This window comes from Mus musculus, chromosome 13 (genome assembly GCF_000001635.26).
Source record: "Mus musculus strain C57BL/6J chromosome 13, GRCm38.p6 C57BL/6J".
NCBI classification, from domain to species: domain Eukaryota; kingdom Metazoa; phylum Chordata; class Mammalia; order Rodentia; family Muridae; genus Mus; species Mus musculus.
In genome coordinates, this window is record NC_000079.6 from 17,868,153 (window position 1) to 17,883,726 (window position 15,574).

At 42.4% G+C, this 15,574-nt stretch overlaps 1 protein-coding gene across 1 annotated transcript in view; it reads right to left on the reverse strand.

Moving 5' to 3' along the window:
- Positions 1-12,422: 12,422 nt before the first annotated feature.
- Rala (v-ral simian leukemia viral oncogene A (ras related)) overlaps positions 12,423-15,574 on the reverse strand; it is a 63,643-nt gene continuing 60,491 nt past the window's right edge. Inside the window, exon 5 of the mRNA NM_019491.5 lies at positions 12,423-14,349. Within this exon, the coding sequence (NP_062364.3) occupies positions 14,227-14,349 (123 nt within the window). The 3' untranslated portion in view covers positions 12,423-14,226. The remainder of the gene's footprint in view (positions 14,350-15,574) is intronic.

The window sequence follows — 15,574 nt, forward strand, 5'->3', positions numbered from 1 at the left end:
CCCTGGTCACTCTGACATGTGCATGTAGACCATCCCTTTGCACTCAGCTTTGGGCAGTGCCATGACATAAGGGGTAAAAGACATAGGGTGGGTGTGACCTATAATCCCCAGGAGCTGAGGCAAGAGGAGTTCAAAGCTGGTCTGTGACACACAGAAAATACTTGATTCAGGAAAACAACACAAAAATAAAGCTCTGGAGTCTTCTGAGGAAGCGGTGATCAGCTATTGGAAGCTTTGATCTGAAAGATTACAGGAAATGGCCACCATTCATCAGTTAAGATGCTTTTGGTTCAAGTATCAAAAACTCTAAATCAATTAGTTAAAAAGGAGGCAAATGTTTCACCCCTAGAGGGTGCTTACAATGACAGAATCTTCCACACTGATACAAAGGCTTAACAATGTCTGTCCAGTTCAGGGCTGAGGATGCAGGCTGGGGAAGCATGATTGTCTAGCCTGTACAAGATTTCAACCTCTAGCACCACAGAACAAAGCAGCACTCTCACCTCAATCAAAACTAATATTAGCCAGGTGTTGGTGGCATACACCTTTAATCCCAGCACTTAGGAGGCAGAGGCAGGTAGATTTCTGAGTTTGAGGCCAGACTGGTCTATAGAGGGAGCTCCGGAAGAGCTAGGGCTACACAGAGAGAAATCTTGTGTCTGGGGTTGAAAATTAGCAACAAAAAAGATCAAGTTCTCCTCCCTTTGCTGTGGTCTATATGAGCTCACATTCCAAGTGACATTCAAAGGTCCAGATGTCTCCCCAGGGCAATCATTGCTAACAAGTTTGGGGCAACTATCCTGCAGGTCTATTTTTACTGTAAACATCTCCTTGAAGTTGGGAAACAGGTGTTGCCTCAAATCCACTGGCTGGAAACACTGGGCATCTGACCCAACTAATAGCCAGGGCAATGTGCTTTCCTGTTTGCTTACACAATAAGACATGTTGCACCCTAGACTCAGCTGGATGTAGGCAGGGCCTTGGGGCTCTTCCTTAGACTCTACTCTCTAGCAAAATTGGGTTTGCCTGGAAGGAAGAGAGAGTGGTAGAGGAATAAACTCAGGTAGGAAACAAATGGTATTTGCCAAAGAGAAAGGAAAATGACCTTTCTTGTCACTGAGGATAGATCAGGAAATGATACCGAACTAGGAAAGGCTCCAAAGACCCAATGTGGTGGAAATAGAGTTCAGAGAAGGAATCCAACAGAGAGAGTAAGCAGTCTCAGCTCTGTGCGACCCAGGTAACCTCTATCACTGGCTTCCTGTTGCTGCTGTAAATTTGTATTGTATTTGGTAGCTTCTAACAATGAGGACTCTTGTGTCTACCTTGGATCCATTAGGATAATCTAACTAGCTCTAGATACCTCATACAAACACTTCTTCAATGTTCCTTTTGCCAGATAAAAGGATAACATTTTCAGGATGCTGCATATTTCTGAAGTCGTGTGTTTATTCTAAGAAGGGAAAATTGTTAAAGAGCTTATGCGAAAGAAGCCATGATCTGTTCTGCAGTTCAGTGTCACTGGGAATCCATCATGGATGGGGCTGGGAGAGGGACAGATGAGCAAGAGTGGGAATGGGATGAATGGGGACTGTGGCAATCATTGAGGTGAATTCTTCAGTGCAGTGAGAATCTTGTTTTCCTTAAAAAATGTTATGTGAATATGTCTTGTTTTAATCCCAGGTGTGGGATGAGGTGCTGCTAAATAGTAGGTGATGATGATTTGCCTCATGCACTAATAAAAGTGTGATTTTTGCCAGCTGTAGGTAGTTTAATTCTGGTGAGTCTGGAGAGGGCATAAATGGGAGAACCTCTGAGGAGGTCTGTGGTGGCTATTGCTGGTTCCTTCTGGCCCCTACTGGTCCCTGCTGGCCCCTGCTGGTCCCTGATAGTCCCTGCTACTGTGTTTCCTATTGTGTCTGCTGGATTACTAGATATTCTGACAATGATGACTGGACTAGTCCCTAGGAGCCCAATGTCCCTAATCAGCTGGAAGTAGTCTAAAGAGGTCTATGTCTCCTTTCCTCTCTAACTTTTTCTCTCCTACCTCGTGTAGTGGGGTTGGAAGGGATTAGAGGGGAATAAGTGTTGGAAGGGAGTTAGAGGTATTAGAACCCAATACAATAACTAAACAAATATACCAACACTTCAGCTTGGATTTGAAGGGTGTAGTAATTGGCTGGGATATGGTTTAGTTGGTAAAATATTATATAAAAGTGACAACATGAGTTCAGTTTTTAGATCACTTGGAAAAAGAAGCTGAACATGGAGGATCTATTGCCTGGAAGGTAGTGACAGGTGGACTCCTAGGGCTCATGGGTCAGCCTAGTCTACTGGGTGAGTTCCCAGGCCAGTAATGCACCATGTCTCAAAACACAAGAGAGATGCCACCTGAAACATCTGGGGCTCTCATCTGGCCTTCCTGTGCATGTGAATAAACATGTACACCTATCCAGACATGCACCTATACATAAGAACACACACACACACACACACACACACACACACATACACACACACAAAGAATAAGGGCAGTAAAGAGAAAATGTCTGTACTTTACTGACCTTCAAAAACTTCAGTTGTGGACTAGCTTTCATAGTACCAGAAGGTGCTGTGCAAACTGTCAAATTGGGGAAGCAATCTGTAGTCCTAACCAGCTGTGATACCGATGAATCACAACAATGACCAGTGTTTTAGTCATTGTTCTATTGCTGTGAAGAGACACTACGGCCATCGAAACTCTTATAAATGAAAGCATTTAGTTGGGGCTGGCTTACCATTTCAGTGGCTTAGTCCATTATCCTCATGGCAGCATCCAAGCACACATGGTGGCTGAGAGTTCTACATCCAGATCTGCAGCCAGCAGGCACAGAAAAACAATGTACCCGGCTTTAGCTTTTGAAACCTCAGGCCCTACCCCCAGTGACATATTTCCTCTAAGGCCATACCTACTCCAAAGGCTACATGTTCTAATCCTTTCAAATAGTGTCTCTCCCTAATGGCCAAGCATTCAAATATATGAGCCTATGGAGGCCATAGCTCTTTTAAAACCACCACAATCATGTGGAAAGTTATCTCTGAAGATGTAATAGTGGCACGAATGCCTTGGAAATAATCAGCAGTTGTCTAATTGGACTCAATGCCAATAGGAGGGAAATCACATCTGGTACTCGAAACTCACCAACTACCAAGGGCTAATGAAATCACCAATCTTATAGGAGGACCTACTAGCTCCACTTTAGTAGACCAGTATAATTCTTAACTGCATTCTAAACTTATCCTTATACCCTTAGAGACATGTAGGTCTCGCCACTCATCAAAGAAGCTTTTGTAGCAGATGGAGACCATCTCAGAGAACAATGGGTCAAAATACAGAGAACAGCAACTGCTGGGTGCCCAGCCCCAACAGATACATCTAAAATACAACTCCTGCTTCTAAGGCTCAGGGAACATTGTGAAAGAGGGTATGGAAAGAATAAGAGCCAGAAGAGCAGAAAGTCCGTTATGAGTTGTGTCTTTCAGAAATGACAGGCAAGTCACATGCATGAAGTCTCACCAACTAGAGAACATCTGATGAAGGATGACACCAATAGACAAGCCCCAACCGAGACAAAGAGCTACAGGAAACTAAGGACTTCTGAAAGAGGGAGAGTTAGTCTTCCTCAGGGATGAGGCCCCTAATCGATCATTCAATATCAAGTAGCCAGTCCTAAAATAATATGATTTCATATATCTGTGCATGGATGAACTAATATGTACAAAATAATATATATGCAACACTAAAGAGACTCAGCAGGTTGTATTTGTGTGTGTGTGTGTGTGTGTGTGTGTGTGTGTGTAAAACAATAATTATCACAAGAAGAGGCCTAAATTAAATTTGAGAGGGAGTTAGAGAGAGCATATGGAGAGACGGAAGGGGGTGGGATAGTGATGTATTTTAATTAAGTATTTTAATTAAGATTTGAAAATTATTTACAAAAATTTTAAATTGAAATTTGATGAGGTAGTGGATGAAAGTGAACAAGTGAGAAATCCAACATGGAGAAGTACCTTCCCTCAAATGTAGGAGTCTTTTCCACTCTAAAGCATCTGTGTGCTGCCAGATGTGAACATGTGTCCCTGCTGCTCGAAGGCTAGTTTTACAGTGCTCTCTTTCAGAAATGGCTACCTCGGCAACAAGACAATGACTTGCTGATGCTTCTTCCAGAGAGGAGCAGCCCCACAAAGCAGGTGCTCATTGTTTTAATGGGACATGTTGATCAGGCAGGTGTGCTGTGAGGCACACTCACACCAGGCAGGTGTGCCATGGGTTGGGATAACCTGGACATGGTAGTGACCGGCCTTCCCAAAAGAGGTTCTGTTTATGGAAGTAGTTTTCTTTCTTTTCTTTTTCTATGTTAAACAACATCCTGATTGAGACAAGCTCTTGATGCTACTCTGTATCTGGATAAATGAACGTATGGCTTAGGTCTCACAGGTTCTTTTGCTGAAGAGGAAAGGGCTGAAGTTCCATAGCCGCCTAGAAGGGCACTCCCCTGCAAACTAACTTCTTCCCACTAGGGCTCATGGCCTAAAAGTGCCTTTTAGCTCCCAATACCACTATGTCAGGTATCAGGGTTTCCATTGCTCTGAACAGACACTATGACCAAGGCAACTGTTATAAAAGACAACATTTAATTAGGGCTGGCTTACAGGTTCAGTCCATTATCACCAAGTGGGGGAAGCATGGCAGCATCCAGGCAGGCATGATGGAGATGGCACTGAGGTTTCTATATCTTGTTCCAAAGAGAACTCAGAGAAGACTGAATCTCTCAGGCAGTTAGGAGGAGTTGAAAAGGCCACCCCCACAGTGACACACTTCCTCTAACAAGGCCACACCCACTCCAACAAGGACACAACCTCCTGATAGTGCCACTCCCTGGGCCAAGCATATTCAAACCACCACACCTAGGATTGAACTTTTACCACAGAGACAACTAAGAACCAATTATAGCACTAGTCAGATTGTAAGAGCTTTGGGAGGTGGTACCTTTAGCTTCCCTGGAACAATTCAAGAGTTAAATTCTTCAGCAACACATAATTGTGTGCTTCCTGTGAACCAAGCAATAAAGTAATATAGGACTCTCTTGGCTCTTGTCTTCTTAAAGGAAATAATTTAGTCAAGAGCTCTAGACTGTTTAAAATAAAGTTTATTTGAGGAGAGCAATGCTATGCCAATAAAATATTCCAAATAGAGATTGGAGTAGGCTGCACTAAGGCAAGTGGCTTCTGAGTTGTGGGCTTTAAAGAAGTTTTTAACGAGTGTTATTTCATTAATGAGTTTTGATGAATGGCATATTCACAGAGAAGGTGACCCTTCTTTCTCTCCCAAGTCATAGGTGATTAGATCTCCTTTATCAGGTATTTCTTCTCATGGTCCTCTAAAACAGCACAATGCATGTGGTAGTATAATGATATCAGGACTTTTAAGGATGTGGAACCTTTGTTACTGGACAGTGTGAGAGAATATCCTGGTGTTTTACTTCCTGATACAGTGGGAGCAGCCTAACCAGAGCTTTGAGGATGCTTGACCACAAAGGGGAGTTTGACCTTCTGGAGATGCAGCTGCCAAAATGCAGCTGCAGTGGTGTTGGTTGCACCATCCTCTGCCTACTTGTTCTCAAAAACACTGAAAGGAGGGTTGGACAGTGGCTCAGGGAGTAAAGAGAGATTGTTACGTAAGCATGAGTTCAGATGGCCCTTCCCCAGTGCCCTCATTCAGAAATGGTTACCTCTGTAACAGGACAGACTCACTGCTGCTTCTTCCAAAGAGAAGCAGCCTCACAAAGCAGGTGCTCATTGTTTTAATGGGACATGTTCATCAGGCAGTTGTGCTGTGAGGGGACAGGCAATGTTGGGTATGGTGGCAAGCATCTGTAACACCCACAGTAGGATGCAGAGCTAGGATGGCTCTTAGACAGTCTAGCCCAACTAGGAAGCTCCAGGTTCAGTGAGAAAAATGACCTGAGAAAATAAGGTAGTAACTGAGAAAGACATCCGCTGCCAACCTCTGTTTTCCACATATGAATGCACACGTACATGCACACGCATCTAGAAGCACAAGTGTACATACACTTGAGCATGTGCACATACAACCTTACCACACAAACAAAACGAACGTCACGGAGGCTGAATCTCAGATGGAGGCAGCATCTCAGAACATGAATAGGGGCACACTGCAGGCTTTCACTAGGTCAAAAGGTTCACATCAAAGAGAATCTCTGTCTTAGGGTTTCCGTTGCTGTGAAAAGACACCATGACCATAGCAACTACTATAAAAGAAAATAATTAACTGGGGCTGGTTTATAGTTTCAGAGGTTTAGTCCATTATTGTCATGAAGGGAACATGGTCATATGCAAGCAGATGTGGTGCTGGAGAAAGAGCTGAGAGTTCTACATCTTGATCTGCAGGCAGCAGAAGGAGACTGTGTGCCACACTGGGCATAGCTTGAGCATTGAAGACCTCAAACCTCACCCCCACAGTGACATACTTTCTCCAACAAGGCCACACCTCCTACTAGTGCCACTTCCTATTCAAACCACCACATTCCACTTTCTGACCCCCATAGGTTTGTAGCCATAACATAATGCAAAATGCATTTAGTCCAATTTAAAAAGTACCCATAGTCTAGCACAGTCTCAGCAATGTTTAAAAGTTCAAAGTCTCTTCTGAGATTCATGCAATTGCTTAACTATAATCCCCTATAATATCAGAATAAAAACAGATCATATACTTCCAACATACAATGGTGTAGGACATACATTATCATTCCAAAATGTAGAGAAGGGAGCATAGTGAAGAAATACTGGCCCAAAGCAAGGCCAAATCCAGCTGTACAAACTCCAAACTCTATCTCCATTTCTGATGTCAAATTCAGATCCGCAACTCCTTTCAGCTTTGTTGACTGCAGCACACTGCTTTCTCTTGGGCTGTTTCCACTGTTAGCAGCTTTCTTTGGCAGGTATCACAGGACTCTGGAATCTCTAACCTCTTGGGATTTCAAAGGCAATACAGGCTTTGCCTTCACAGCTTTACAGAGTGGGCCTCCTTCCAGGGACACCCCTACCATACTCTTGGTCTCAGTCACTTTCCTTGGTCCTGGAAGGAGATCCCATAGGCCATTTCTATCTTTGACTCTAAAGCTAGAACCATGTGGCCGAGGTTGCCAAGTTCTGCTTTTTGCTGGGGCTGAAAAATGGCCTCCTTTTTCAATTCCATCTTCAGCAGCATTCTGTTTTCAGTGCTTACCTGTACTGCCTATGCTCAGCTGTCCTGGAACTCACTGTGTACACCAGGCTGGCCTTGAACTCAAAGACTCACCAGCTTCTGCCTTCTTAGTGCTAGGATTAAAGGTGTGCACCACCATACCTGGCTCTAAACTTTCCTTTAATTTCTTTTCACTTTTCTTTGATTACTTTACACAAGTTAGAAGCTTAGCTTGGTGGGGTCTTCCCCTGAGGCCACCACTCCCTTCATTACATTTAGCATCAGATTTTCTTTAACCTTTTTATGACATTGAACACAGGTCTTAGCTCCATTCCACTTCTTGGTGACCCTTTTCTCCTCAAATTGCACACTTTATATTTTTCCTTGCTCAGCTTTCTCCTTTTCATTGTAGATCTGCATAATTTTGCCCACTAATAACCACATAAGACAGTTCACACTAGCCTGTTTTGAAATTTCCTCTGCCAATGGAATTAATCCAAAACTTCTCAACTTAGCCTCAAGTAAACATTTTGGACATGGCAAAAAGCAACCACCTTCTTCCCTAAAACATCACAAAAACAGTGTCTGGGCTGTATACTAGAATTCTTCACCTCTAAAATCTCTTGAGCCAGGCAAACACAATTCAAATCATTCTCAGCACCACTGTCTTCAGTGTTCCTACTAGGACGGCCCATTAAGCCCCAATTAGCAGTCCACTGATTTTCTAACCCAGAGTCTCAAAATTCACATTCCTCCAAACAAAAGCATAGTCAGACCTATCACAGTAATGCTGCAATCCCTGATACCAACTCCTGTCTTAGGGTTTCCATTGCTCTGAAGAGACACCATGACCATGGCAACTATTATAAAAGAAAACATTTAATTGGGGCTAACTTACAGTTTCAGAGCTTTTAGTCCATCATTGTCACAGTAGGAACATGGCAGCATGCAGGCAGACATGGTACTGGAGAAGCAGCTGAGAATTCTGCATCTTGATCCACAGGCAGCAGGAGACTGTGTGCCACATTGGGCATGGTTTGAGCATAAGGAGACCTCAAAGCCTGACCTCACAGTGACATACTTCCTTAAACAAGGCCATACCTGGTCTAAAAAGGCCATACCTCCTAATATTGCCACTTTCTATGGGCCAAGCAACCAAACACATGAGTCTGTGGGGGCCATACCTATTTGAACCACTATAATCTCCATTCAACTTAGTGACTCCCCACACGTTCCTCCAGGTCATTGATGAGGCTAGTTGCTCCATCCATCCATCCATCCATCCATCCATCCATCTCTGTCTCTTTCTTCTATCTATTGTAGTTGGTACAGTATAGTTATTTTTAAATGTTTTCTCAGTATTTAAATAATTATATGTTTTCCTGACCTTTTTAATATGCTAGGTTCTCACCAGTTCAGTAAGGAACTCCTGGGCTTGGGTGAGCATCTTAAGTAGCTGGTACTTTAGCTGTGTACCACTGTAAACCTGGCTAAAACTTAACACTGATGTGTGGTTAAAGTGGACACTTCCAGTTTCTTTGAAAAGTTAGTTATGCCAAATGACGGTTTGCTAAGGCACACAGGTAAAAGAATGTCTTGCTAAAGCAGACACATGAAAGAATGTTTTCCTGAAGCTGATACAGGCAAAAGGATGTTTTGATTTAGCAGACACGTGAAAGGATGCTTGATGAAGAGTATAAATATGATCCTACAGAAAGTGGGAGACAAGTACTGAGCATTGGTTTGGTTTTCGCTGCCTCACCATTCTTCACTAATAACATGCATGTATTGGTTCGTCTTACATAGCGTTGTTGAACTCAACTTGTGATAATACGGCCATTGAAAGAAACTCATCCAAGAACTGCTCATGGGGTTCCTGCAGCAGCTTACCACTTCTGTGGCCCTGCCTCAGGCAGGTTGGTGGGTCTGGCAGTTCCTTCAGGATTAAACTACAGCTGCTGGATCGTGATTGGTGTCTGCCTGCTGAGAGGACTGGACTGAAGCTGCTGGTTCGTGTGTGGTGCTTGCCTGCCTAGAGGACTGGTTTGCAGCAGAGTTGTATTTGGTGTTTGCTACAGGACTGAACTACAGCCAAATAACATCAAGCTCACCCCCAAAGAACTACTGCAGAACAGGTCTGCTTCCCCCATATCCTACTAACTTTTCTCTTCCACTACCTCTGCTGGGAGGCAGGCTAGAGGAGAGATTGAACCCTTACTAAAAGTAGGTTGCAGTCCAGATTTTATCCCCCTCCCAGTCCAAATTTTAAAAAAAATCAGAAAAAAACATAGACAATAGAATAATAATAAGCTGGCACTATTTTAAAATTAAAAAGTATGTTGCAAAAAAAATTATACCTAGATGTGGTAGTTATACATATTTAAAGGATATAGCATGACATTTCATTACCTGTAATCAGGTATAATTTCCATGTTAGGTGGCACATTTATCATCCATTTCTCACTAGGAACATTAAAAATCCTGGTTACTGCCTATTTACTTCAATGAATTGTTGCTGATTAAGGCTATCCTACTGTGCTGCTTTAGAACACGGTGGCTCCTCCTAACTACACCTCTGTACCTACTAACCATCCTCTCCACTCCTCCCCCATACTTCCTTGGCTTGGAAACCATTTTCTCAGTCTTAGAAACCAACTGGCTACAAGTGGTTGCATCTCTATCTATCCTTCCTTCCAGGGTCTTCATACACCACCATCCGGACATCAGTCATTGGAATGACCTTTCTGACCATGCTGAGGAGTGAACCTAGTGCTCTGAGAACTCTAGGCAAGTACAGTTCACTTCTGGTTGTTGTGAGTTACTAGAACTGGGTAGAAGGAAGATGAAGGGCCCAGTCTGGCCTCTCTAGCCAATGAAGGCCACCTGGTCTCTGCAGTTTATTTCTTTCTGAGAGGCCTCTCAGTGCTAAGCCCACTGAAGTGAGAAACTTGAGTCTCTGGATCCTTCAATGAGTTTTCTAGTTCCTTTACTTTTTTTTTTTTTTTAATCCGACATGCCAGATAAAATAGATTCCAGTTATTTCACGGTTTAACCAATGTTAACTGGTGTCACACAGAAACTCTTACTAAAGGGGGAATTAATTTAGCAGGTACAAGGGCACTGCAGAAATTAGTGTATGGCAGCTCTGTTTGCTTTCAGTTCAACTTTCACTCTTATTGGCTGGTTCAAACACTTTGTCCTGAGGGGTGAAGCAAGTACTTTAGATGTTGTTTTGCCTTGGGGCTTCTGAAAAAGCAGTATTGTCCTTCTAACACATTATGTATGTAGATTACGATGGATTGAGGCTTCTCTTAAATTTTGGGGATACAGCTCAGTAGGTAAGGTGCTTGCTTTGCATGCATGAAGAGGTCCTGAGTCTGATTCCCAGCACCACAAACAAAACAAAACATCCAGCTGGTTAAAGGTGATGCATACCTTTAATCCCAGTACTCAAGAGGCAGAGGCAGGTGGATCTCTGAGTTCAAGCCTAGCCTGGTGAGTTCCAGGACAGCCAGGACTGTAATACAGAGAAACCCCATTTTGTTAAAAAACTAACACCCCCAAAAAAACAAATCAAAAACAACAAAACCCCCTTACTTCCTTTCTTATGCCTAGAAAGATGCCCCCTTACCTATTTCTCCACTCTGCCAACATTACCTGCAACAGCTGCCTGCTGAGCTACTGGTGTTTAGGACTAGGGAATATTTTGCAGTTAAATTACTGTGGGATGAAGGCTCTGTGAAGCTTCCTTACTGAAATGGGCATGGGAGGAAACACAAGGTCTGACTCTAGGCAGGGGGTTTCCCTGACTGGGGAAACAGGATGCAAGCAGGAGCTTTTCTGTTTACACAGCAACATCTGCTAGCCTTCTAAAGACACCCCTTGAATGCTGGGAAATCTCAGATGATTCCCACTTTAACAGACTTTAAATGAGTTATTTTATATATATTCTCAGCTCTACTCTGTGTCTTTCCTAATGAAGTAGTAAAGAGTTATGTACTAGGAGCCTGGGGGCTCAGTTGACAAGAATGCTTGAGTTCTTAGATTTGATCCCCAACAGCAAATAAACTTGGCACATGCTTACAATCCCAGCACTTGTGAGGCGGGAGAATCAAATGTTTAAGACCATCACTTTCTATGCCCCAGCTTTCTCATGTGCAAAATAAAGACTAACAAAGACATCTATTTCAGCAGGTTAAGTTAAATCTATAAGGTTAGTATTTTACCTGAAGGGTGTGTCATGTTTGCTACTATTAAATGGATTAGAAATAAGACTAATGAGAACTATGTTTAATCTCAGCTCTTCTAGCTTCACATCCTCTCCTTGTACATGCTGGGTAGGCATTTTCCTTAGTAGCAATCACCGGTAACCTGTTTTTCCCTTCACTGGCATGTTCCTAGCAACAGACAGAATTGGCAGACCAAAAAATACTATGGCAAACTGAAGACATGCACTGAAGAGGTCTACTGACATGTTCTTGACTCCTGAAGGAATCTGCAAAAAGAGCCTTGCAATTGAATTCCCATGGGAATTTCAGAGACTGATCTGATGGTTCACCGTTCAGGTTCACCAAGGCAACTGAAGTTATAATGACTGTGACAAGACATTCTGATTTAGCCTAGAATTCACCCTAACCAGCAGGTTCATAGCACTCAGCACGGTTTCCTGGTGTTTAGTTGAATTTTTCTGGCTCAAATATAGATGTACTCCTTCCATCAACTGCTCGTGAGTTAAGGTATTTAGATGAACTTCATTTGGAACAATGTGCTCTTTGACTCAATGTCTGTTCCACAGTTAATGACCACGGCTTACCAGAAGATATCCAACGTGAAAGGTAACAGGTGGCCACTCCTATCCACCTTCAGAGCAAACTTGCCTTTGGAATGTCCTGACTAGGAAACAAATACAAACTCTGCCATCTGTTCAAAGCATCCGAAGGTGAAGATGACAGAACTCTATGACAGCACAGAGCCCATCTGCCAGCAGCTGTCACAGCAGCCTCCCATGCCCAGCAGTGACTTAAACTTGAACACCAACACCACCCTGAAATCTGCCCTAACACCAAGGTCTCCAAACATATGGCTCAAGATTCAGCTGTTTGTAAACCTCTGCTCAAGATACTCAGGTGGTAAAGTAAGACTATCACGCTGTAAACATCAATGAACACCACAGACATTTATAGAAAAGGAATTTTATTGGTCTTTAAATGGCTCAAATTGCAAATAAATGAACCGGGTAGCGGCATCAGCCCAAGACATGTGATGCTTCTGTCAGCTGGCTTCATAGCACCTAGTACCCAGGACAGGGAAGGTCTCAAAGCAAATTGCAATGTTAGTGGTTAGGACCCTGGTTCAACAAGACTGCAATGAGTGCACGCAGCCATGCTGGGCCTGCTGGCTGGGGTTACACAGGGAACTCTAATTTTGCACATGGCCTAGTCTGTGAAAATATTAAATCAAACCCTTCAAGGACAAATATTTATGGTAAGCTGAATGTAGTATCTAGACAGTAGAGTTCCTGAATGCCTGTTTCTGGTAACATCATGTACACATTTGTTTCCTGGAATGCCTGAGTGTCTCCTTGACCTTATGAAATTAGGACTGTGCAACAAGAAAAACTGTTTAATCAAGTGTCTTAGCCCCACAGAGGAAAAGAAAAAAAACCTAATAGTGGTTTACTTCCCATTGAAATTACATTCCTAACAGCATGCTTGAATTCTTGCAGCGGAAACATCACAGACTGACGTCTGGTCAGTATGTGCCATACATGTTTGACTGCTTCATGTTAGGAAATATTGATACAGTATTCATTATGAACATAAAGAGACTACAAAGACTTCTCCTAACACCCAAACTGTAACCTCAGGAGTACACATTTAGAACTTACAGGTAGCAAACATACTTCCTCCAGTGTCCTTGTACAGACCACATTAGCTCTCCTCATAGTCTTCCCTGTGCCCTGCTCCCAGGAGATTAAACACTTAAATGCGCATCACTTGCAGACAGCAATGACTGGGGACCAGCACTCTACATAAAAGGGGCATTCATTCAAACTTAATTGGTACTCACGCTCATAATCTAAACTTATCATATAAATATATGCTGGCCCTTCATCTTTAACTACCTTAGAGTTTATTAAAACCAATGAAGGAGCTCTGGAACTCTAAGAACCAGAGTATGGCACACATCTGTAATTTGGTCAGACTCCTAGCAGTTGGACATTTCTCAGGAATCTTTCTTGTAGCTCTCCACGGCCTGGCAAGATAAGATCTTCTGTTATTCGTCACATGGGCAGCAAGTGGCCCCGCGAGCTAGTGAGAACACACCCAGAATGATGTCACTGGATTATTTTTCAGTTTCTAAATTAAGGCATATTCAAAAATGTCCATGTATAATAAGTTCCCATCTCTTTTCTAAGTTAATCATCAGGTAATTAATATGCAGATTCACAGGTGAATTACTCTCAGTTTTACTATATGCAACAACCATGCCAGTAACTTCTTCAAGATTTGCATAACAACAGCTTAAAAAGTAGTACAGTTAACTATCGTGTTCACAATTGTCATTTTTCAAGGCAGTAGAAGACCAAGACATTTTAAAATAATATAAAATTTAAGCTTTATAATAAACACCAGAGGAAATGGTCATTTCTTCCCCGCCCCCATCTTACCTCTTGATTAACAGTTTGAGAAAGACTGCCCCCCCCCCAAAAAAAAACCAAGCTTACACGCTACATTCAGGACTGTGATAAATGTAGGCAATTATGAAATAAGTTGAACTCTGCTTCTTGGTGAAGCCACACAATTTCTTTTTTAAGTGAATTTGACTTCCAGTGCAGTTCCAATTCATGCTTTTAGTGATACATAACAATTTCCAAAATGTTAAAGTAATTTCAGTCAATTGAGCCTCCAATGGCAATGCTTATAAATTATATTTATTAGTATGGTCAGGTCAGGATAAGAAAGGAGTTTGGGCTTTGATTATAAAATGCAGCATCTTTCTCTGATTCTCTTGGCTAAACTTTTCCTCTTCTTTTTTCCATTTTTTTCTTTGCTGTCTTCCATCTTTCTGGCTCGTATTTCCCTCATTAAATCAAAAAATACCTAGAAATAAGAAAGTAGAGTAAATAAAACCAGCAACGGCATGAATTCATGATTGTATCTCAGCAGCAAACCCTGGGGATCAAAGAATCCTGTCTAAGAATCCGCTCTTCCCCAGGTGGGAGCCTGGGCCCAGCACAGGATGGCAAACGCTCAGTCACAGAGCTGCTGTCCCTCGGTGGGCTTGCTGCTGAATGCAGGCAGAGGACAGCACACAAGGAAGTTGAGACTTGAGAAAATAGCAGCTTTTCTGAATGACATACACCTCATGGTAAATTGTACAACGAACCCCACCTATTTATTGTAATTTTCAAGATTCAAATGAAAATAGTGCTATATAGTAATGGCAGAGCCCAAGATAAGACTCAAAGGATTACATAAAATACTTTTGAAAGGCTACTTATTTTTATTTTATGTGTATGAGTGTTTTGCCTAAATACATGTATGTATGTGTGCCAGTGTACCCCATGTTTGTGTACCAATGGTGTGCCCTGTGCCTGATGTGGCCAGAGGCACTGGATCCCCTGGAACTGATGTTGTAGACAGTTGTGAGCTGTCATGAGTGCTGGGCGCTGTACCTGGGTCCTCTGCAAGAGCAGCCAGTGGTTTTCACAGCTGAGCCATCTCTCCAGACCATGTAATGAGCATTCTGTGATCAATAAATCTATTTTGCTAACTTATATTTGGTGATGATTATGTTTATAATGAAAAAATTAACATGGAAACTAAAAATTGCTAGTGAAATAACTGAGGTATTAAATTTCAACTACAAATCTGTTCTCTAACAAAGAAAGACCTAGAAAAATATAATAAGGTAAGTGTGAGAGGGAGGGTAGCTCTCACAGTCCACAGTTCTACATAATAAGCTAAGTGTAAGAGGGAGGGTAGCTCTCACAGTCCACAGTTCTACATTCTGTTTGGTCCTTAGAGTCTTGCTGCCTACCCTGAACTCACCAACCACCTGGCCAAGCTTCTCAAGAAACTCAATTACTACTTATGGAATTAAAAACTAAACTATAAAACCTTCTACCTTCAATAAGACTAGAAACAAACAAGAAATATGTGTGCTCATATATACAGCACAAGTGACAAAGACTATAGTGTCTGACATGCTTTTCTTATTATGCCTTTAGCTCTCAATGGAAACTAACTGGAGAACTGCCAGGTGCAGATGTATGGAGAAGGTACTTGTATGGAGGGAGTGCGTGTGCATCTGCTTGGACTTGTA